The sequence below is a fragment of the Dasypus novemcinctus genome, chromosome 10 (assembly GCF_030445035.2).
Source record: "Dasypus novemcinctus isolate mDasNov1 chromosome 10, mDasNov1.1.hap2, whole genome shotgun sequence".
Lineage (NCBI taxonomy): Eukaryota > Metazoa > Chordata > Mammalia > Cingulata > Dasypodidae > Dasypus > Dasypus novemcinctus.
In genome coordinates, this window is record NC_080682.1 from 101,535,550 (window position 1) to 101,560,166 (window position 24,617).

The 24,617-nt window shown below is 41.5% G+C and overlaps 2 protein-coding genes across 2 annotated transcripts; both read left to right on the plus strand.

Annotated features, from left to right (window-relative positions):
- Window positions 1-243: 243 nt before the first annotated feature.
- On the plus strand, window positions 244-1,248 carry LOC101424020 (olfactory receptor 52K1-like). Its single transcript, XM_004476757.1, has one exon. It carries the CDS (start codon window positions 244-246, stop codon window positions 1,246-1,248), a length of 1,005 nt encoding a protein of 334 aa, XP_004476814.1.
- A 21,973-nt stretch (window positions 1,249-23,221) lies between these two features.
- LOC101424460 (olfactory receptor 52K1-like) lies at window positions 23,222-24,226 on the plus strand. Its single transcript, XM_058306351.1, has one exon. It carries the CDS (start codon window positions 23,222-23,224, stop codon window positions 24,224-24,226), a length of 1,005 nt encoding a protein of 334 aa, XP_058162334.1.
- The last annotated feature ends 391 nt before the right edge of the window (window positions 24,227-24,617 follow it).

A 24,617-nucleotide genomic window follows, 5' to 3' on the forward strand; every position in this document is an offset into this window, starting at 1 on the left:
ACAATCTGTCACTTCATAGAAACAAGGAGCAAAATGAACCCGATGGGGTTATGGGGTAATGTTATTTCTTGAAGTTGTTCATGAAATGGTGAAAGTAACTTTTCATTTTCATTCTAGCAATATTAGAAACTCATGGAAATGAGAGCATCCAGTTCAGCCTGATGAGGCTGAGGCTGGGGCTGGGCACTCAAGGACCTGGTATTGAAACCAGGCCTGCTATTCCCTTTGACTTCACAGAGGAAGATGTCAGGGTGGAGCAATAGAAGCTCCAACACGTCCTACACCAGCTTCTTCATGGTGGGCTTCCCAGGGCTGCAGGAATCCCGCACCCTCCTTGTGTTGCCATTCCTCTGCCTCTACTTGGTGATCCTCTCTGCCAACACCCTGATCATCCACACGGTGGCAACCCAGACGAGCCTGCACCAGCCCATGTACATACTCATTGCCCTGCTCCTAGCTGTAAACCTTTGTGCCTCGACAACCGTGGCTCTTACCATGCTACTGAGCTTTTCCACCCACTTCATCCACATCTCCTTGACCCACTGCCTGGTCCAGATGTTCTGCATCTACTTCCTCATTGGTTGTGACTGCGGCATCCTTCTGGTCATGGCTCTGGACCGCTATGTTGCTATCTGCTATCCACTGCGCTACCCAGAGATAGTGACAGGCCAGCTGCTATTTGGTATGGTGGGGTTGGCAGCTGCCAGAAGCATATGTGTTGTGGCTCCAGTGGTGGGGTTGGCCTCCCGGGTTCGCTTCTGCCGCTCAGACATCATCCACCACTTTGCGTGTGAGCATATGGCCCTGATGAAGCTCTCCTGTGGGGACATCTCCCTCAACAAGACTGTGGGACTCATTATCCGCATCTTCAACAGAGTCCTAGACATGCTCCTCCTTGCAGCCTCTTACTCCCGCATCATCCATGCTGCATTCAAGATTTCATCAGGCCGAGCACGTTCCAAGGCCCTAAATACCTGTGGCTCCCACCTGCTAGTCATCTTCACAGTCCACTCCTCCTCCATATCCTCATCCATCGTCTACCGTGTGGCCCACACTGCTTCCCAGGATGTGCACAACCTGCTCAGTGCCTTCTACCTGCTGCTTCCATGTCTGGTCAACCCCATCATCTATGGGGCCAGGACCAAGGAAATCAGGCAGCACCTGCCAACTCTGTTCCAAAAGGCACGGCCAGAGGGCCCTGCTGAGAAATGCTCGTCCCTGCCCTCACAAAGGGAGCTTCCTTCCTGATTCTGTGTGACTCGTCAGTCTCATAGTTATGCTCACTATCACATGGGTGTGTGGGGTATGAGGCTGGATGGATACTCTGAGGCCAGATCATTAAAGGCCTTGACTGTCATGGTAATGAGTTTGAATTTCTATAGTAGGCAGTTTGTAGCCATTTTAGAATTCAAAGCAGAGATGTGTCAAGATAATATTTGTGTTTCAGTCACAGAAGAGTGTGGATTAGAGGGAGACAAAGCTGGAAGCCAAGCGATCCATTAAAAGGATGTTACAGATGAGAGATGATTATGACCTGAACCTTATTGGTTACAGCAGTGGTGAAGAGAGGCAGACAGGTATAAGAGAAATCAGATAACTGAATTTGTATACAAGGGACAGAGAGTCAGGAGGAAAGTAAGGAGAGATTGGGCCCACCAAAACCAAGGGAAGAGAATGTTTTAAGAAGATCAGAGTGGTTAAATCCATGTCAAATCCTCTGATGGGAATCAAAGGGAATGAGAATTAAGGGACCTTTGATGAAGTGATAAGCAGATAGTTAAGGACTTTAGCTAAGGCAGTTCATTTCTTCAGGCCCTGGGGATACAGTGATGAGCACAATATGGCCCTTGCCCTCGTCAACTTTAGAGGAGACAGGTGTTAGTCAGCATGATTCTGAGTGGGTCAGGAAAAAAGAAGTTTATGGGGGAAATAGGGAGCCATATATGGAGAGGAAGGTGAGAAGAGGATACAGGTAAACTTTTCAGAGTAGAAAGAATAGGGGTCTTGGAGAGGGAGGGATCTAGGTTTGATTCTTGGGGCAATCTTGGAATTCTCTCTGAACCTCCGTTTCCTCCTCTGAAAAATGGAGATAATAATATTACCTGCCAACTGGGAAGGAGAGGGGCCAAAGCAGGAAGAAAGCCAGGGGATAATTGATTAAATGTAGTACCATAGGGGAACGAGAGCAAAGTCTGAGTCTTGAGACAAGAGGGACCCTTCTTTCCTGATATAGAAAGAAAGGAGCAAAGAGAGGCACAGAACTGTACAGTTGTGTTGTTTCTGCAGAGATACTTAGCAGTGCAGGCACAGCTTTCATCCAATTGTCAGAAGGGAACAGTAGAAAAACCAGAGTGCTGGTGAGAGAGCCACTATGATGACTGAAATCCAAGTGTGTGAAGGAAATGGAAAAAAGAGGTTTCTGAAATATGGAAGCACAAAAGTTTTAGAGGTCAGCTTGAGGTATAAAAGTTTAGTTACAGGGGAAAGGAATAAATAAGATGCTGGAAATAAAGTTACTAAAATACAGGAGGAAAGCAGATGTGTCTCAAGTGATAAGGCCTCTGTCTACCATATGGGAGGAGCAAGGTTTCATCCCTGGGTCCTCCTGGTGAAAAAGAAGAAGAGAAAGCATGCCTGTGCGACAAGTCAGCGCCCACATGGTGAGCTGAGTGTCCCTGCAGTGAGCCAAGTGTCCACGTGGTGAGCCAAGTGCCTGCCTGTTGAACTGAGTGCCCATGTGGGTGCATGTGTGATGAGCATAGTGTCCACGTAGTGAGCCGAGTGTCCATGTGAGTGCCTACGTGGCGAGCTGAGTGCCCACATGGCAAGCCAAGTGCCTGCATGAGTGTCATTTTGGTAAGCCTGTGCCCACGTGGCGAACCAGCACCCACATGGTGAGTTAAGGGCCCTTGAGGTGAGCCAAGTGCCTACACAGTGAGCCAGTGCCCATGCAAGTGAGTCATACAGCAAGATGGTGACACAACAAAAGAAAGACAAGGGGAGAATCAAGGTGAAGCACAGGAGAGACTAGGAACTAAGGTGGTACAATTGTCAGGGAACCACTTTCCCCATCAGAGGTCCCCAGGATCGAATCCCAATGAATCCTACAAGAGAAAGATGAGAAGAGAAGACAAAAAGAGTAATAGATACAGAAGACCACACAGTGAATGAACACAGACAGCAAAAACAGCAGGGTGGGGGAGGGGGAGGGGGAAGGGGTGGGGAAGAAAGAAAACAAAGAGCATAAAAATAAATAAATAAAATAAAAAACAGGACTTCAGAGGTGGTATAATTCTGGGAGATGATCCAAGGTGTGACCAGGATATTTGTGACCTGGACTGGATAAAGAATATGTCACCAGTATTGAGAACCATTAAACAGAGAGGCTAATGTGGCTCAAGTAACTGAGCTCCCATCTACCATTTAGGAGGTCCAGGGCTCAATGCCCTCGAGATCCAGGGCCTCCAGTGAAGGCAAGCTGGGCTGTGTGGTGAACTGGCCCACGCAGAGTGCTGGCCTGCATGGAGTACTACCCCATGCAGTAGTGCTGGCCCATGCAGAGAGCTGGCGTAGCAATATGACACAACAAAAAGAGACACAGAGAAGAAACGATGAGAGACACAGCAGATCAGGGAGCTGAGGTGGCACAAGAGAATGATCACCTCTCTCCCACTCTGGAAGGTCCCAGGATTGGTTCCTGGAGCCACCTAATGAGAGTACAGGCAGACACAGAAGAACACATAGCAAATGGACACAGAGAGAAGACAACGAGGGAGGGGGAGGGGGAGAAATAAATAAATAAATAAAACTTTTTTTAAAAAGAAGAACCATTAACAACAAACAATGTTGTTAAATAGATCATTGACAAGAATAACTGTTCTGTAGTTGAAAAGAATGGCAGGCACTGGAGAAGAAAGATAGCCTGAGTCAATGTCCTCTGTGAAAATGGAGAAAAGATCTTGAGGCTATTAGATGACAGTGATGAGCAAGGAAGGAGACCAAAAATTAGAAAAGCCATAATTTTTAAAACAGTGGGGATATATTTAGAAAAAACATTACCAAAGGGTCAAGATGTGGTCATCCGGATTCTGAGAGAAATATCAAGGAGAGAAGTTATTTACAAGAGATTATTTCTTTTTTTTTTAAAGATTTATTTTATTTCTTTCTCTCTCCTTCCCCCCCACCCCCCACACCAGTTGTCTGTTCTCTGTGTCCATTTGCTGCGTGTTCTTCTTTGTCCACTTCTGTTGTTGTCAGCGGCACGGGAATTTGTGTCTCTTTTTGTTGCGTCATCTTGCTGCATCAGCTCTCCGTGTGTATGCCACCATTCCTGGGCAGGCTGAACTTTCTTTCATGCTGGGCAGCTCTCCTTACAGGGCGCACTCCTTGTGCATGGGGCTCCCCTACACAGGGGGCAACTCTGTGTGGCACGGCACTCCTTGCATACATCAGCACCCTGCACGTGGGCCAGCTCCACACGGGTCAAGGAGGCCCGGGGTTTGAACTGCAAACCTACCATGTGGTAGGTAGACATTCTATCGATTGGGCCAAGTCTGCCTCCGAGATTATTTCTTACAACACATTTAAATTCAGAGTTTCCTGTCATTTCCTTCCAATTTAAACTTATTTTTAAATACTTTCAAATTTATAGGACAGTTTCAAAAATAACACAAATCTCATCAGAGATCTCCAACATGCCCCTATGCCCCCAAATATCCAGATCAGCCAATTTTAACATATTGCCACATTTGTCATATCATCACATCATTTTATATATATATATATCTCAATCTACCCAGATATCTATCAATACAATTTCTGACCACTTGAGTATAGGTTGTATATAACATGCACCTTTGTATTAGTCAGCCAAAGGGGTGTTGATGCAAAATATCAGAAACTGGTTGGTTTTTATAAAGGGTATTTATTTGGGGTAGGAGCTTACAGATACCAGGCCATAAAGCATAAGTTACTTCCCTCACCAAAGTCTATTTTCATGTGTTGGAGCAAGATGGCTGCTGATGGCTGCAAGGGTTCAAGCTTCCTGGGTTCCTCCCTTCCAGGGTTTTGCTTCTCTCTGGGTTCAGGGTTCCTCTCTTCCTGTGGCTTGCTTCTGTTTCCTCTGTGAGCTTACTTCCCAGGGCTCCAGCTTAAGGCTTCAGCATCAAACTCCAACAGCAAAACTCCAACATCAAAAACCCTCAACTCTGTCCTTTGCCATGCCTGTTATCTGTGAGTCCCCACCTACCAAGGTGTGGGGGCTCAATGCCCTAATAACATGGCCCAATCAAAGCCCTAATCATAACTTAATCACACCCCAGTACAGACCAGATTACAAACATAAACTAATATCTATTTTTGGAATTCATTACCAAATCAAACTGCTACAGCCTTGAACACCTAATCCTGTTATGTACATTTCCTAAGAGCAAGGGTATTCACCTATGTATCCAGCTTACAAGCAGTTATCAAGTTCAAGAAATTTAAAACTTATATAAGCTTACAGTCTATATTCAAATTTTTTCATATGACCCATAATGTCCTTTTGACTCTTCTCTCCTCACTTACTAGATCCTATCCAGGATGATGTATTGCATTTATTTGTCATTGTCTATTTAGTTGCTCTTTCTTTCTTTTAAAATTATGGCAATAAATATACAACATAAACTTTCCCATTTAAACCACTCTCAAGCATACAACTCAGTGGGATTTTTTTTTTTTTGGACTTATTTTTTTGTCTTTTTTTTAAATTTTACATTCAAAAAGTGTCAGTGGGTTATTCACATTTGTTATGTTGTGGTATCCTCAGCAACTTCAATGACTAAAACTTTCCATCTCCACCAAAAAATCTCTATGCACATTTTGCATTAACTTTCCATTCCCTTTGACTGACCCCTTGGCAACCTGTACTCTATTTCAGCCTCAACAAGCTTACATATTCTCCCATATTTTTTTGTACTTAACATAGGACTTAAATTTAGCACCCTAAATTTAGAACAGTCCAGTTTTACTTTGATACCAACTTAACTTCAATAGCATACAAAAAGCAAGGTTCCTATTCCTCTGGGTTTGCCCCATCTTTATATTGTTGATGAAACAAATCACATGTTTATATATTATGAGTCCAAAACCATTGTTTACCATTATATTTTATGTACTTGCCTTTTGGATCCTGTAGGAAATAAAAAGTGGAGTTACAAACCAAAAATACAACAGCACTGGTACTTTTATTTACCCCTGTCATTTACATTTACTGGAGACCTTTATTTCTTCATGCAGCTTCAATCCCTTATCTATTGCCCTTTCCTTTCAACCTGCAGAACTCTCTTTAGCACCTTTTGGGACCAGTCTAGTGGTGATGTACTCCCTCAACTTTTGTCTATTTTGGAATGTCCTCATTTTTCCCTCATTTATGAAAGACAATTTTGCCAGATATAGAATTCTTCATTGGCAATTTTTTGCTTTCATCACTTTAAATGTGCCTTCCCATTGCCTTCTTGCCTCCATCGTTTCTGATGAGAAACTGGCATTTAGTCTTATTGAAACTCACTTGTATGTGACATATTCCTTCCCCCTTGCAGCTTTCAGAATTCTCTTTCTTTGGCATGTGACAGTTTGATTACAATATGCTGTGGTGTGGGTCTATTTGGGCTATTTGGAGATCATTGAGCATCCCAGAGGTACATATTCATTTCCTTTCTTGAATTTAGGGAGTATTTTGCCATTATTTCTTAGAATATTCTCTCCTTCTTCTTCTGGGACTCCTGTAGTATGTGTATTTGTAAGCTTGATGTTATCCCATGGGCTTCTCAGGATCTGTTCACTTTTATGCATTCTGTCTTCCTTTTTCTCCTCAGACTGGATGATTTCAAATTTTGCCAGTTCCAATCTGCTGTTGAACACCTCTAAGGAATTTTTCATTTCTGTTACTGTGGGCTCCAGTTCTGTGGCAGTTTGAGATTATTTTATGAATTCCACTTTAACTTACTATCTCATTTTCTCAACCAATATTCTGTATTTTCTATCAGTTCTGTTTCAGATTAGCAGCATGAAATAAGTATAGCAGACATGTGTGTGGTGGGGGCATTTTCCCTAATTTTTCCTTGGAAAACATGGGGTGGGGAATGCACAAAGAGAATAAATAGATACATTTATAATGTCTTTGTGAGTGGTAAAATACAATAGTATAAAAGTATTCTGAGTGGATTAGAGTCTGCCAATGTGCAAAGGGGAGACGCAAAAGGAAGCTAGTGCTTCTGTCCTTGGAGCAACCAGATTGATGGAGGAGTTATGGTCCCTAGAGGACCACCAGAATGATGAATGAAGCATGTTTTCCATACTTGGGAAAGAAATTGCCCTCATCTTGAGGGTACTTCTTTGGTCTAAAGATATACACTACCAGAACCCCATTGCTATTCCACTCCTTTTCTCTACCAGAAAGAAACATACAAGCTTCCAAAAGGGTCTAATAAATGTTTCTTAATTAAATTCAGTGAAATAACAAAATCCTAGGGATAATATTAGGGAGGCAGAGAGTCACAGTACACTCCAATCTGAGGCTACTCCCTGCAAAGTGAGACACAGCTTTCTTCCAGAAATGTTGAAGACATCCAGATATGATTTCTAAATATGACTAAATATCTCTATACTAATGCTCTCTGTCTAGTCCCTCAGTGCCTTGTTTTCTCCATCATTGCCCCTGCCAGCACCTAAGGAGACCTTTTAATATGAGAAAAGAGCATGAGCATTGGAGTCCAATAGAACTAGGTTAATACCCAGCTATACTAAAATTTGAGCTACTTGGTGGTCATATGAGCAAAAACAAAAGCAAACTCTAGGCAGAGCACTGCCTCTGAGCACTGCTGTCACAGAATTATTAACATTAAACCCGAAAGAGCACAGGGGATCTTTTCTCATTCCTTCCCGGTTCGAACTTTTCAAAATTTTCTTAAAGAGAAAACCAGTATGAAATTTTAGCAGTCTCCAAACAACCTGCATCATTCAGGATCCAGTCAAAAAACAGATACCATACTGGTTATTTCAACAGAGAATTTAATTTAGGGAATTAAACAAGGGATTGAAAAACCTTGAGGTAACACTGAGACAGCAGGAAGCAGCTACTAAACCCTAGGGCTCAGGAAGCAAAGAGAAGAGATTGAGATCATTAGAACCTAGAAGTTTGAAGAAAAGGCCCAACAGAGCTAGGACTCAGACCTCTAACTAGGAGGCTGCTGATACCTCAGGAGCTCAGACAAAGAGCTCTGTAGAGCTGGGACGCAGAACTAGGAGAAGGGTATACTACTTGGCTAGTGCTGTACCTTAGGAGTTTGGAGCAAAGACCCCACAAAGCTAGGATGCATACCTCTTGTTGAAGTGGGTGGTATGAGTTGCCTAGAAGGTGCTTGTCTGAGGGGGTACAGTGAGGCTGATTCTGGGAGAGCCCAGAGAAGCCAAAAACTGGGAAAAAATTTCTGTAAATGTAAAAGCCTTACTAATAGAAACAATACGTGAACAGGAAGGAGCAAGTCCATTCTGCCCTCCTTCCGCTATCCAATCTTCCTCTAGTGTCCCTTATTAGGAAAATGTAACCAACTCTGTGGACAAAAGATAAATATAGGTTGCAGAGTCCCAGTCCCAAATCACAAAGATTAATATAAAAAGGTGGGTTTAGTCCTGAGAATTTTTAAATATTTTTTAAAACAGTTTAATAATTTTTGATATATTTTCAAAAAATATTTCTCAGAAAAACAGGGAAATGGATAATATTGCAGAGGGCTGACTGGACCATTGTGCAGGTAAGGAGAGAAGGACTTTGGTCTATTTCTTGTACATTTCCTGCCACACTGAAAAGAAGTTAGGGGAAGCGGACTTGGCCCAATGGACAGGGCATCCAACTACCATATGGGAGGTCCACGGTTCAAACCCCGGGCCTCCTTGACCCATGTGGAGCTGGCCCATGCGCAGTGCTGATGCACGCAAGGAGTACCCTGCCACACAGGAGTGTCCCCGGCATAGGGGGGCCCCATGCACAAAGAGTGCGCCACGTAAGGAGAGCCACCCAGCGCGAAAGGAAGTGCAGCCTGCCCAAGAATGGCGCCACACACATGGAGAGCTGACACAACAAGATGACGCAACAAAAAGAAACAGATTCCCGGTGCCACTGATAAGGATAGAAGCAGTCACAGAAGAAGACGCAGCAAATGGACACAGAGAACAGACAACTGGGGGAGGGAGGGGGGAAGGGAGAGAAATAAATAAATAAATCTTAAAAAAAGAAAAGACATTAGTAAAGGGAGACCGGAAAGGCATTATATTGTTTTCAGTCAGGATATTCCCACAATAAGTCCTGTGATCAATATTGCAGTGAAGATCCCAATACTTCTCTCCTCTCTGTATCCATACACTTTGCCATGTAAGTTTGTAATACCTGCCCTACTCATATTCTGAGTTCAACCAAGTGACTCTCTTTGGTGAAGGGGAGATTAGTAGATATCAACAGTGTTTGAATGTTTCTGCATGCTGTCTTGCACCTCTACCATCATCAGCATGAGAAGATACCCAGTCTAACCACAGAAGGATGAAAGACACATGGAACAGATCCAAGTCATCTCAGTTATCCCAGCCAATGCCAGCCTAGATCAGCCATCAGCCATCCAATATCCATATTTATGAACAAGACCTGCCAAAACAACAGAACCAACTTCTCAATCACCTAAATGTGTGAGCAATAAACACTTACCATTGTATGCCACTGAGAATTTGCAGTAATCTGTTACCAGGCAATTTAGTGGTACATATTATTGGGTAAGTGATACATAAATTAGTTTCAGGAATAGGGTGCTGCTATAACAAAAATCTAAAATATGTGGCACAGATTAGGGATGCATCAGTGGAATGAGGCTGGTAAAATAGACTCTAATTCTGAGCTTACCCATGAAAAGCAGGGACTTGAAAAAGTGCATCTCTGCTATAACCGTGAGAACATCCTCGGGCTAGCCTGCTGGAATAAAAGAGACACATGTAGTAGAGCTGAGTTGCCCAACCATCCTAGCCATTTCTAACATAGATCAATTGACAGCCACCTGACCTAGAAATGTAAGCTAGCCCAGGCAAAGTCAGCAGAGCCACTAGACTGCCCAGCCCAGATGCGTGAACAACAAATCCTTACTGTCATATGTCAATGAGTTTCTGTGGTCATTTATTATGCAGTTTTATGACAATAGATAACTTATAAAATAACCAAACAAAGTTTTATACACTGCATGTCTATAATAAATGTTCATCTTTCTTATTACACTGTATTAGTATGTATAAGGCAAATGTCTTTTCAACTGATTAATTGTGAACTCTATAAGGGAAGAGACTGTATTTTAAAGATACCGGGGTAAGTGATAAACATTATTCTTGGAAGAGGAAAGTAACTGTTTATTGCAGAAAATACATTGATAATTGCTTGAAGAGAGAAGGTGTTGAGAGAAGCAATAGGACCTACTCCATTAAATACCACTTTTCAATGAATGGGGTATATGATAAGCCTGTAGTATTTTGTAGTGCCAAAAGAATAACTACATGCTCAAAGATGATAGGGACTAGTCAAACGGGTAGAGCAACCATTTGAAGGGGTTCCTAATAATAGCCAAATCAGGTACAATTTGAGCAACAAAATAAATAATTATAGTAATGGATGGTAACCTTTAGAATAAAATAATTATCCACACGTTCATACTGGGATGGATGGATGGATGGATAGATAGATATATAGCAGAAGACAGATGGATGGATGGAAAGGGAATGTTCTACCTTAAAGTAGAATTCCAATTAATAAATGTACAAGAAAAAATAGAAAGAGGAATTCACCATTTGGCAAAGGCCACAATAATAAATATTTCAGGTAAGAATCCTCAAGATGTTAAAATTAGTGGGCAAAAGTATGATGAGAAACAAGATATGTGTACAGTCTCAAAATATTCCCTTACAAGGTATTTATTAACTTTCTAAAGAAAGTAAACTTCATAGAGGAGAAATCAGGCAGTCTCCTAACCAAGTGATCAATGTTAACACCATCAATAACAGTAGATATATACAGCAATATCATGTTTTTCCTGAAATGATGTAATGAAGATGGTAAAGTATCACTTCTTTGCTATTCCTGAAAAGAAAAATGCATTACCTGAATTTCATCAAGAGGAAACAAATTCAAATTGAGGGATAATCTACAAAACAACTGACCTGTAATCTTCTAAAAAGTTAACACATGAAAGAAAAGGAAAAACTGAGGAAGTGTTCCAAATTAAAGGACACTACAGAGGTATGTTAACTAAAACCAACATTTGGTACGACTTTGGATGGGACATTTCACAGAATTTGGATAAAGGTAGTAAATTACATAATAATATGTTGTCAATGTTAATTTTCTGATTTTGATCATTGCACTGTGGTTGTTTGAGATGTTAACACTGGGTAACCTGAATGTAAAGGGTATGGGAATTCTTTGTACTGTTATTGCAGCATTTTTAAGTACAATTATCTCAAAATTTATTGTCAAAAAAAATCTAACCATGGGAGGAACTATTCTTTGTGAAGAATGAAGGAAATATTCCATTATTAGAGAAAAGGAAGATGAGGAAAGTGGGAAGGAAAGCCAGGAAATGGCAAAAGTATATATATTCTATAATGTGGTCCCTCCTGGTGATCTCCTAAATCTTCAATAAAGCTATAAAGCTTACAAAGTCATCCAGAAACAAAAGCAGCAGACATAGGAAAACAAAGACAAAGTATGAATGTGATGTATTAACTTGCTGAAATTGTGGTGAGAACTCTATATTACCACACCTAAGAAGAGGCTATGTGGTGGAATGATGTTACATATGATATGCATTGCATATGTTAAATATTTATTGGAAATACCCAAGAAATCGTAACTCTAAATGCTAAATTCCAAAAATAAAGCTTTTATAAGATAATAAAGGAATATATTCTCAATGTATCTGGGTAAAGGAAGTCTTAAATAGGGCACAAAAAGCACTAATTACAAAGGAAAAAATTGATACATTCAACCACATTAAAAGAAATTAAAGAATATTTGGTAATCAAATGTAGAGCCATCACTTTGATTCTGCAGTGACTTGCACAGTCATCTGACAAAAGCAAGTGGAAGATGAAATTCAGTCCAAATTCCACTTGGAAAGCCATCCCTCAGAGAGGAAAACTTTTGGAAACTTACACAAAACTGCCCTTTGTGAGAGACATAGCTCTGATTTAAAAGAAAAATTAAAAAAACACACCATAGAAGAGTGAAAAGGCAAGCCACAGATTTAGGAAAGATGTTTGCAATAAATTTAACTGATAAAAAACTAGTATCTAGACTATAGTAAAAACAACTACAAATCAATAAGAAAAAGACAGACAGCCCAAGAGCAAATGGTATTCAACCTCTGGCCCCTCGTATACAGATGTTCAGGGTGTGCACCATACAACTCACCATATCTATCATGTAGACATAGTACATTTACATATGAATTAAAACAATTTCCCAGTACATGGTAATGAAAACTCTCATACACTACTGGTTAAATTATAATTTTACCATTATCTAGTAAAACTGAAGAAATGCATACCCACTAGCCCAGAAAATCCCCTCATGCACATATTCATCAAGATACATGTACAAGAATATTCATAGTGGCATTGTTCTTAATAGTGAAAAAATAGAAACAGCATAAATGTCCTTCAGTAGAAGAATAGATAAATTGATCATGGTATATTCATATATTAGAATGCTAAACAATAAAAATAAACAACATGAATGGATTTCACAAAACTATTTTTTTAAATCTCCTTAGATATAATTGGTTTTTTAAAAAGCAATGTATTGTGGGGTTTATAATATATGTAGAAGTAAAACCTATGACAACAATTACACAAAGGCCAGGTGAGGGAATTGGAAGTATCCTGTTGTAAGGATCTCATGCTATTCATGAAGTATAATATTACTTGAAGAAAGACCATGATAAGTTAAAGATGTGCAAGAAACCACTAAAGCAACCACTAAAAAAACACAACTAAAAGCTGCAGCTACTAAGCCAACAAAGATGATGAAATTGAATCATTAAAAAATATTTAATTAACCCAAAATAAGATAGAAAAAGAGGACAGAAGAGCAAAGAGCAAATGAGGCAAATAGAAAACAAATGGCAAGATGGTAGACTTGAAACTCAACCATATCAATAACCATATTAAATGTAATAGCTTAAAAACACAAATTTTAAAAGGCAGAGATTATCAGATTGACTGAAAAATAATAATGAAAGACCCAACTACATAGTGTCTACAAAAATCCATTTCCAATGTAAAGACCAAAAAGGTTAAAATTAAGATAATAGGATAAGTATACCTTGCTAACACTAATCAAAAGAAAACTGAACTGGCTATGTTCGAATCAGACAAAATAGATTTCAGGGTAAGAAATATTAACAGGAATAGAGTATCATTTTATAATGAAAAAATGATCTGTTCATCAAGAGTATATAACACCTAGCAATTCCACTCCTAGATATATATCCTAGAGAACTGAAAACCTATGTCCACACAAAAACTTGTACATGAATATTCATAGTAGAACCATTTATAATAGCCAGAAATTAGGAAAAAAAAAAAACAAATGTCCACCAACTGATGAATGGATAAATAAAATGCCATATATTTATACAATGGAATATTATTCAGCCATAGAAATGAATGAAATACTGATACATGTTACAATATGAATGAATCTTGAAACATGCAAATTGAAAAAAAGCCAGTGACCAATAGTTACATATAGTATAAGTCCATTCATATGAAATGTCCAGAATAGGCAAAAATATAAAGACAGAAAGTAGATAAATGGTTGTTAGGGGCTGGGGAGAAGGGAAAGACAATGGAGATAGACTGCTAATGGGTATGGAATTTCTTTTTGAGGTAATGAAAATATTCTAAAATTAGATAATGGTGATGGTTGCACAATCATGTGAATACACTAAAAAATACTAGAAGGGGTAGGTTTATGGTATATGAATTCTATCTCAATAAAGCTGTTCTTTTAAAAAAAGTATATTACAATCATAGATAATCATGCAGCTAATAACTGAGGTTCAAAATGCTTAAAGCAAAAACTAATAAAACTGAAAGGAGAAATAAACAAATTCATATTTATAGTCAGAGACTTCAACATCCCTCTCTCAATAATTGATAGAAGTAGTAGACAGAAAATCAGTTAAGATAAAAAAAAGACTTGAGAAAAACTACCAACCAACTGGACCTGACTGACATTTATGAAACACTCGCTCCACTGAACAACAGTATAATACACATTTTTTTCAAGAGCACTTAGAGAATTTACCAAGCTAGATGACAAATACAAAAGCTTTCAAATCATACAAACTATCTTCTCTGACCAAAATTGAATTAAATTAGAAATCAATAATGGAAAGTTACAAAAAGTTACCAATTATTTCAAAATACTTCAAACATGTGCAGTTTATTGTATGTCAACTATACCTCAATTAAACTGTAAAGAAGAGGAGGAGGAGGAGAAGGAGAGGAGGGAAGAAGCAGCAGCAGCCAGACAGAATTCATATTGTATGTTTGGCTTTTTATAAAGTTAAAAATATGCAAAATGAAAATGTATTGTACAGGAAGTTATACATAGTTTCAGAACTACAAAGCAAAGCGAGGAAATTATTATCACAAAAGTCCAAAAGGTGGTTATCTCTAGGGAAGAAGAGCTTATGATCAGGAAAGAGGATACAGAGAGCTGCATGAGGTTCTGGCAATGTTTTTCTTGACCTGGGGTGGTGGTTACATGGATGTTTGATATATAAATAATTTTTAAATTGGACCTATATAGTTCATGCAATTGCTGTATTTATAACATACATCATACTTTTAAAATGTACTCTTCAAAAATAAAATAAATTCCTAGCACCAGATTATGGCATTAGCATTTTATTTTCCATGAAAAGAAACTAGGGATTTTGGGCGGGGGGGGGGGAAATGACTTATCTCAGGTCTTAAGGAAGAAATGTATAAGGTAAGTCTGAAACCACTGTCAAAGTTTACTAGGATTACAGCTAAATAATTTAAGAGCCAACTTGAAGAGGCTCCCAATTTGAGAATCAAACAACTGCAATGGATTGAAACACATCACGTATGTTTAATTCCATGGTTCAAAATTACATAAAAGTAAAACGTAATTGGTCATTTTTGGAGGATCCTAGAGAACCAATTTTTATTTCTCATTACAACAAATAAATGAAGAAAGAATGATAGAATCGGAATACCACTATTTTTGCAACCCCTAATGAATTAAAGGGACCAAGCATTGAATATCGAAGGCTGAAAAAAATAAGAAAATGGGAGACAACCAGACAATATGACCCTCCTGATGAAGAATACAAGAAGTTATCTTGCCACATAAAAAAAAACAAAAAAAACAAAAAACAGTATCTGTGCAAGCCTCTAGATTCAACTACCAAATTACAGGAATTACAGAGGACAGTAGAATGTGTTAAACTATATCACAGGCCTACCTTCATTATATATCAGAAGACTACGTGCACTAAATCACTCAAGACAGCACATGGGAGAGGGAGGAGTTCTATTTCAAAGGGAATTGAGGGAGCACTCAGACTCCTGTAAACTGTAAATGGGGAGGATTCCTAAGGCCTCTAGGAAGCACAAGCCCAGGAAAAGAACCAGACACCTCAGCTCTGGCTCCATGCAGGCTCAGATAAGACAGAGAAGACCCTGCATTTCCCATTTACCTTGAGCTGATATTCTTGATAGGAGGGCTAAGCACTGAAGAATACCACCAATCAAAGCAGACACAACTTGGAAAGTGGATGTGACTCAAGCAATTGGACTCCCATCTACCATATAGGAGATGCAGGGTTCGATGCCCAGGACCTTCTGGTGAAGGCAAGCTGGCCCGTGTAGCAAGCTGGCCCACGCAGAGTGACAGTCCATGAAGAGTGCTGATCTGCACAGGAGTGCTGCCCCAAGCAGGAGTGCTGCCCTGCGCAGGAGTGCTGGCCCATGTGGAGAGCTGGCACAGCAAAATGATGCAACAAGAAGAGACACAGAGGAGAGACAACAAGACACACAGCAAACCAGGCAGCTGAGGTGGTGCAAGAGAATGATTGCCTCTCTCCTACTCCAGAAGGTCCCAGGATCAGTTCCCAGAGCTGCCAAATGAGAATACAAGCAGACACAGAAATACACACAGTGAATGGACACAGAGAGCAGACAATTGGGGGGAGGGGGAGATAAATAAATAAATAAATCCCTAAAAAGAAAAAAAGTAGATACAACTACCAGACAGTGAAAAGTGCTTTTTGCTTTAGTTTGTTTTGATTAGCTCCTGGCAATCAAGGAAATCTCTGTCATATCACTAGCCGAATACAAACTTCAGAAACAGGACAGGGACCAAATCCCAGAGTTAACCCTTTAAAATATTAAAATGCACATTGCACGATGAACGATTTTAAGACAAAGAAATAGGAAATGATGGCCCATCCAAAGGAACAAGATAAAAATTCAAAACTACCAACAAAGAGGACGAGAATTTGGAGTTACCAGAGACTTTTAAAAAATGATCTTCAACATGCATAAGGAGATAAAGGAAAACACAGAGAAAAAAACTAAATGATATGAGGAAAATGAAGAATGAACAATACGGGAAACTCTGACAGTTTGAAGATTTTGTGAATCCCAGAAAAGATCATCTTGAGGTGAATCCATTCCTGTGGGTGTGTGACCCTTTCATTGGATTGAATTCAGTTGGGGGCCTTCGATTAGAGTACTTAAGCGAGGCATGACCTAGGGTACCTCTTGGCCCTCTTGCTAGAATCATTTATAAATGGAAGAAACACTTAGTGAAATACAGAAAAAAAGCCTGTCATTTTACTCTGCCATGAGAGAGAGGACTCCAGGATCACCCAAAGCCACAGAAAGACAGGCAAATCCTGAAAGACAGAGAGGATGGAACCAGCAAAGCAGCCCAGAGCTGAAGCAATGAAGCTCCCAAGAGGCTAGACCCATGGAACAGCTCAAAGCTGGACAAGAGCGGCCCAGAGGAGGGGAGAGAGACTAGTGGGCCACCTGTATGTCCTGCCATAAAGGTGCTTGTTCACCCATAGCTGAACTCCAAAGGGAAAGCATCTTTAGATGATGCCTCCATGTGCCCAGATGCCCCCAGCTTCGATTTGATGAGACAGCATCTCTGATGATGCCTTGATTTGGACATTCTTATAGCCTCAGAACTGTAAGTTTTTATACTAATAAATCCCTATTATAGAAACCAACCCATTTATGTTGTATTGCATTGGAAGGCTTTACCTAACTAAGACAGAATCTCTTTGAGATTCTCAACAAATATACTAGAATTGAAGAACACAATAACTGAAATGAAAAATTCCCTATAGGGTTTCAACAGCAGACTGAAGGTGGCAGAAAAAAGAATCAGTGATCTCAAAGACAAGAAAATTGAAATGAGTCAAGCTAAAGTGGGGAGCGAGTTGCTACACAGTGTGTCAAGGGAACACAGGCTTAGGCACAACAGAAACTTTCAGCAAATGACCACTTTATTCCTTCCACAGCACAAAGGGTCCAAAAGAGTAGGGAAAGAGATCCCAAAATGGAAACTCCTCAGGTCAGGTGAATGGTCAGACAAATTTTGGGGGGAGGAAGAGGCCCTGCCACTGAGATTTCTGCCCTGATAAGCATCTGGGGCTGTTTTTCCATGTTTAAGTTCTGATCAATCTGTTTATTAGACCTAACATCTCTCCTGGGTTGTGGAATAGAAACAGATTGAAATACTGTTGCACAATAGAAAAGGAGGTGGGGATTGAGTCAGGACTAGGAGATGACCACTGAGTGTCCGTGACTTCCCCCGCAGTCCACCACTCAGCCGCCCAACCAGACCTAACCTACCCCTCCACTTCAGCTTCCACAACATACACCCACCTCCAATCCAAGACTTGAAGCTGGCCCATGGTTCTCAACAATATTGAGAGTAAAGGTTTGGAAAGACCAGCAGCTACAGCACATTAGGAAGGCTTCATACTGAATGTAAGAAGCTAGTCACAAAATACTCCAGTATCTATAGAGATAAAAAGTAGATTCAATGATACGCAGGGCTGGAGTGGGGGAAGGATGTTAAGTGGCCGCTAATGTGTATAGGGTTTCTTTTGGGGATGATTAAAATGTGCTAAAATTAGAGAGTGGTGATATTTATACAACTCTGTGTATATACTAAAATCCACTGACTTGTGTACTTTAAAAAGGGTGAATTTTACAGCATATGAATTGCAACTCAATAAAACTGTAGTCGTATTTTTGATAGTGTTTGTTTTACAAGAAAACACTATCAAAATATGACTACAAGGGGTGAAAGCATTTTGGTGTGAAGGCAAGAGTACAATTAGGGACATGTTTATTTGGAATTTTCCCTGGGGCATCAGGTTAGAGCTGACTAATGGGCTGTTGAATACATGATCTGGGATGTAGGGGTAATATCAGGCCTATAGGTAGAGATGTGTGGGTCAACAGGACCCAGAAAAGGCAGGAGCCATGGAGAGGGTGAGATCATCTAGAAAGGATGAGGGGTAAGAGAGCAAGGCTCAAAGAGGAGTCCTGGAGAAGGAGCCCCCTACTCCTCCAAATGGGCCCCCTCATTGCTGTCCCCCCAAAATGGTCACACCAAGGCCCTGCTCTCTGCTCGTGCTGTTTCGCCAGCCTCAGGGCACTGAGGACACATGCTCTCATTCTGGCCACCCCTGGGACCCTACTGACTGGCTAAGGCAGAGCCTGGGAGGAAACTCCAGGATTCCTCCAGGGAGGAAGAGGAGGGCTTTAACTGTATTCAAGGGACCCAGGCCTAGACTGGCCTGCTCTTAGTACTCTCATCCTGTTTAAGTTCTGGTGAGTAAGTTAGTGCTTGGCTAGCCTGGGGTGGGGGGAGGCTCTTGGCGGAAGCATGTAGGAGCTGAGGTAGGCACAGGGACTGAAGGATCCCAGGGCACATGAAAATGTTTCCAGCTGCTGGAATTTTGTTTGTTAATGGTATCACCATTCTTACAGTACCCTAAGCTAGAAAAGTGTGTGGAACAATAGGCATGGAGTGGGAATCCATGCTTTCTTCCTATCTCTCTCTCCCCATCTCTGATCCTCTCAGACTTGCTTTATAAATTTTTGGCTAGATGGTTCTCAAATTCTGAGTCTTGAGTCTCTGTCTTCTTGGTTCTCTAATCCTATGAACCGAGTTGGAGACCAGACTAGAACCAGAGCGACCAAAATTTGCTTCCTACCCCTGTGGTTGTCCACCAGCAAACATTTGTTGAGATTTGGACAATTCCTACCTCTCCATACTTCCCCGTCACAGTCAGCCCAGGTCAGGGCCATCTGCCTCAGCCATGCTTACAGGGTCCCCACTTCATACCTTCCCCCTCCCACTTCTTTGACAGCCTCAGACGGTCCCTAGGGAGGGCAGGCCAGATGCCTGACTTGGCCAGACAGCTCTTCAGCCTGAGAGGGCCGAATGGGGTTTTCAGTCAATTCTTGGAGAGGAGGGAAAGGGAAAAAAAGAAGAGCTCTTTGGATCTTGGACAATTGGAACAACAGTAAGAAAAAACAGAGGAATGTCTTGCTTTCCATTTTATTTCCATCTCTATATCATGAGAAAATACCTGGAAACCAGAAAAAGCAGAACAAAGAGGTTTGATTGAATAAAAGCCTCTTTCTACCAAGGTGAAAGACTGTAAGAGAGTGTCTGACAATATCAATTAAATCCAAATCTCTAGCTTAGACAAAATACTTGTGCTCACTGAAAGAATCTGAAGATGTTTTGGAGATTTCCCTCCATGAGAATTCTTGGGAAAAACTGAATATTGACAAAATGGGAAAAAAGAGATTAATGTCAACTACACATTATCAAACTTAAAGCTGATCCCTATAAAACATCTAGAATATATTATTAAAGATTTTGTGAAAGCACCAAAAAAAGAAAAAAAGGGATCCATAGATATCTACAAATCAGTTATATTTTTATAAGCTTGCTAAAACTGGCAGAAAACAGCATACCTGAACTCATCCAATTATTTGCTTGGCTTTCCTCATAGATGTATCTCTGCTTGTTCTGCCAATTACCAGGCAGCCAATATTATCCACAATACCTGTATACTTGGTTATACAAAACTACTTTATAGCATCTCTTTTACTTGTAGCATTACATTAGAAGGGCAGCACTCCAAAGAGGGAACCAAAGAAGAGCTTATTTGTTCTGCCTACTCTCCTCTGTGGGGCTCCTTGGACAAAATTTTGAGAATTTTCTCTGATTTTACTAATCCCTAAGCAACATTTAAAAGTCCTTGGGTCAATTTTAGTTTGAAAAACCAGCTGATATTAGCCATTCAAATAGCCGATCCCACCTACTTATAAAAATTCCAACTTTGAAATTAAGAATTACCACCCACCACTATTTGTGACTCCTTCAGATAAGATGTCCAGATTGAGAAATGGATGTCTCATTAGCTTATACTGACTCTTTTCCTTCTGCTTTCTTTCTTCTCCCTAGTCTACAACCCATGGTTTTTACCTCACCAGTCAGAACAATGGATAATAAGTCTGGGGTAGAATGATCTCGTTTGACCCAGCACTGGTCCATCTTGGCCTTGGTGGATGCTTAAAGCAGACAGTACTGGGGATACATTTCTCGAGCAATGAACTTATCTGGTGAATTGCTGACAACGTCCCCTTGGTTCCAGGCCCTAAACCCCACTTGAACAGACCTTCTCTTGGGGAAAACCTTCAAGGAAGATGCTGCCTGGTTACTTTCCATGGTCACCCTGTGACCAGGGGCTGGGGCCAGGCTTAGGGTGAGGCAAGTGTGGCAAAGTTTAAAGAGATGCCAGAAAACTCAGCAATGAAGATAATTAATAGTTTAATGAAATATTTTAAAAATCAAAGGCAATGCAAAAAATCCATGATGAACAAATTATCAAAAATTTAAATAAGGTCAGGATCCTACAAGACTAGGATGGGTGAGGTGCGCAAGCCAGGACAAAGGTGGCAGTGCTGCTCCTATCGCTCCCCGTCTCCTGGCCCTGACACCGGGCGCTGCAGCCCCAGCCTTTCATGTTTAGTTCCCTCAGCCTTGGCTCCAACACCAGCCTCCAGTGTTGTCCAAAGAGCAGGGGCAACTTACAAACACCCTGCTTGACATTTGAAAGCCCCGCTCACTGGCTTGAGTCAGGGGATAGCATCATTTGCGCCCCCATTTGGGGGAAGAAAAATGCCAGCTTTCTTCAAAGACGTTCTCAGAATCTACACATTTACCTTTTTAAGCTCTCCAGGTGGGTCTTGGGCTAAGGGGCTCAACAAGTTCTCAGCGTCAGCCTTTATAGTCCTCCTAGTGACCTAGAACCTCACCTTGGCAATGGGAGAAAAAGCATTCTCTGTCTCTCTCTGTCTCTGTCTCTCTCTCTGTCTCTGTCTGTCTCTCTGTCTCTGTCTCTCTCTATCTCTCTCTCTCTCTTTCCCTCCCTCCTTCCCTCTGGCATCTCTTTTTTATTTGAAAATGTATTTTTATATCATTGTGGGTTTTTTTGGTTTTTACAATGGAATTTATTTGCTTGAAATCTTACAGTTCTAAGGCCATAAAAATGTCCAAATAAAAGCATCATCAGGCTATGCTTTATCCCCAAAGATGCGGCTGCCAGTGATGTGGGGGCATTTTCGGGGGTTAGAGCTGTCCTGGGTGGTGCTGCAGGGACAGTTACTGGACGTTGTATGTCCTCCCATGGCCCACTGGGTGGACTGTGGGAGAGCGTGGGCTATGATGTGGACCATTGACCATAAGGTGCAGCGCTGCTCAGAGATGTATTCACCAAATGCAATGAATGTCTCATGATGATGGAGGAGGTTGTTGTTAAGGGCGGAGGAGTGGGGTGAGAGGGGTGGGGGGTATATGGGACCTCATATTTTTTTAATGTAACATTAAAAAAATAAATAAAGAGAAAAAAAAGTACTGGATTCCTTTGTCACATGGCCTCTAGATCAGTGTTAAAAGTTACTCAGCACAAGGTAAGAACTACAAATTTGCTTTAGTCAGCAGTTATACTTCCTCCTTACTTTTGTTCATTCCTCAATCTGGAGGGTTTGAGGATATTTACTCTGTTTCAGGCTGAGAAGGTATGTAGATATTAGAGGGCAGAGGAGTGGACTTGTTTTGCTTGCAGCTGAAGACACTCCTTATTTTGGGGAAGGGGATGGTCCATCATAACCATTTTGTTAGTTGCCATGGGCAAGCAGGAAGAACTGGAGAGTAGGAGTTTCAATTTTATTTTGTACTTGGAGTTTTTGGTCCACAGCTACAACGGAAAAACTAAGATAGCCTTTTTTTTAATCCCCCCACCCCCCACACTTAGCGGCTTTTTGTGTGCTGTCTACTCTCTGTGTCCATTCTCTGTGTGTTCTTCTGTGTCTGTATTTATTTAATTTCCCCTCCCCCCTTGTGGCTTGCTTGCTGTCTGCTCTCTGTGTCCATTCGCTGCACACTTTTCTGTGTTCTTGCTTGTCTCCCTTCTTTGTTGTGTCACCTTGTTGAGCCAGCTCTCCTGCAATGCTTGCGGGCCGGGCAGCGCTCCACAGTGTGCGGGCAAGCCTGCCTTCACAAGGAGGCCCTGGGACGCGAACCCAAGGCCTCCCATATTGCAGGTGGGAGCCCAACTGATTGAGCCCCAGCTGCTGCCCCTAAGATAGCTTTTTTACTTATTATTACACTCTGTATTTTGACTGTTGAATTTTTAACTTGCTCAATAGAATGTGAACTCAAACAAGGAAGAGAGAATGATATTCATTCTTGTATCCCATGCACCTACCTATGGTCTGGCACAAAGTATGTGCTCAATAAAGATGTGAAGGAAGAAATAAAGGAATATGTCAGTTAATAGAAATAAGGAGCAAAGTGAACAAGATGGAGCTTTGGGGAAATGTTATTCCTTTTGATTACGCTCATGAAATGGTGAAATATAACTTTTCATTTTGTCTCTAGGAATATTAGAGATTCATGGAGATCAAAGCACCCAGTCCAGCCCGGTGAGGTTTGGACTAGGATCTGGGGCACAAAACGCCCTAGGCTTTTTGTCCCTTTGACTTCCCAGAGGCATCCTGCTTTCCGGGCAAGATGTCAGGGTGGAGCAATAGAAGCTCCAACATGTCCTACACCAGCTTCTTCATGGTGGGCTTCCCAGGGCTGCAGGAATCCCGCACCCTCCTTGTGTTGCCATTCCTCTGCCTCTACTTGGTGATCCTCTCTGCCAACACCCTGATCATCCACACAGTGACAATCCAGAGGAGCCTGCACCAGCCCATGTACATACTCATTGCCCTGCTTCTTGCTGTCAACCTCTGTACCGCCACCACTGTGGTTCCTACCATGCTGTTCAGCTTCTCCACCCGCTTCAACCACATCTCCTTGACCCACTGCCTGGTCCAGATGTTCTGCATCTACTTCCTCATTATCTTTGACTGCAACATCCTTCTGGTCATGGCCCTAGACCGCTATGTTGCTATCTGCTATCCACTGCGCTACCCAGAGATAGTGACAGGCCAACTGCTGGCTGGCCTGGTGGTGATGGCAGCTGCCAGAAGCATATGTGTTGTGGCTCCAGTGGTGGGGTTGGCCTCCCGGGTTCGCTTCTGCCGCTCAGACATCATCCACCACTTTGCGTGTGAGCATATGGCCCTGATGAAGCTCTCCTGTGGGGACATCTCCCTCAACAAGACTGTGGGACTCATTATCCGCATCTTCAACAGAGTCCTAGACATGCTCCTCCTTGCAGCCTCTTACTCCCGCATCATCCATGCTGCGTTTAAGATTTCATCAGGCCGAGCACGTTCCAAGGCCCTAAACACCTGTGGCTCCCACCTGCTAGTCATCTTCACAGTCCACTCCTCCTCCATATCCTCATCCATCGTCTACCGTGTGGCCCACACTGCCTCCCAGGATGTGCACAACCTGCTCAGTGCCTTCTACCTGCTGCTTCCATGTCTGGCCAACCCCATCATCTATGGGGCCAGGACCAAGGAAATCAGGCAGCACCTGCCAACTCTGTTCCAAAAGGCACGGCCAGAGGGCCCTGCTGAGAAATCCTCATCCCTCCCCTCACAAAGGGGGCTTCCTTCCTGATTCTGTGTGACTTGTCAGTCTCACAGTTACGCTCACTATCACATGGGTGTGTAGGGTATGAGACTGGTAGGATAAGCTGAGGCCAGATCATTAAAGGCCTTGACTGTCATGATAATGAATTTGAACTTCTGCATTTGGCAGTTTGTATCCGTTTAAGAATCCAAAGCAGAGCTGTGTTAAGATCATATTAATGTTTCAGTCATAGTAAGTATAGTGTAGATTAGAGAAAGACAAGCCTGGAAGCCAAGAGATCCATGAGGAGACTTACAGATGAGAGACAATGGTGGCCTGAACCTTAATAGTAACAGTAATTGTGAAAAAAGGGAGACAGGTGTAAGAAAAATTGGATGATTGGATTTGCATGCAGGATCAGAGAGGCAGGAGAGAAACA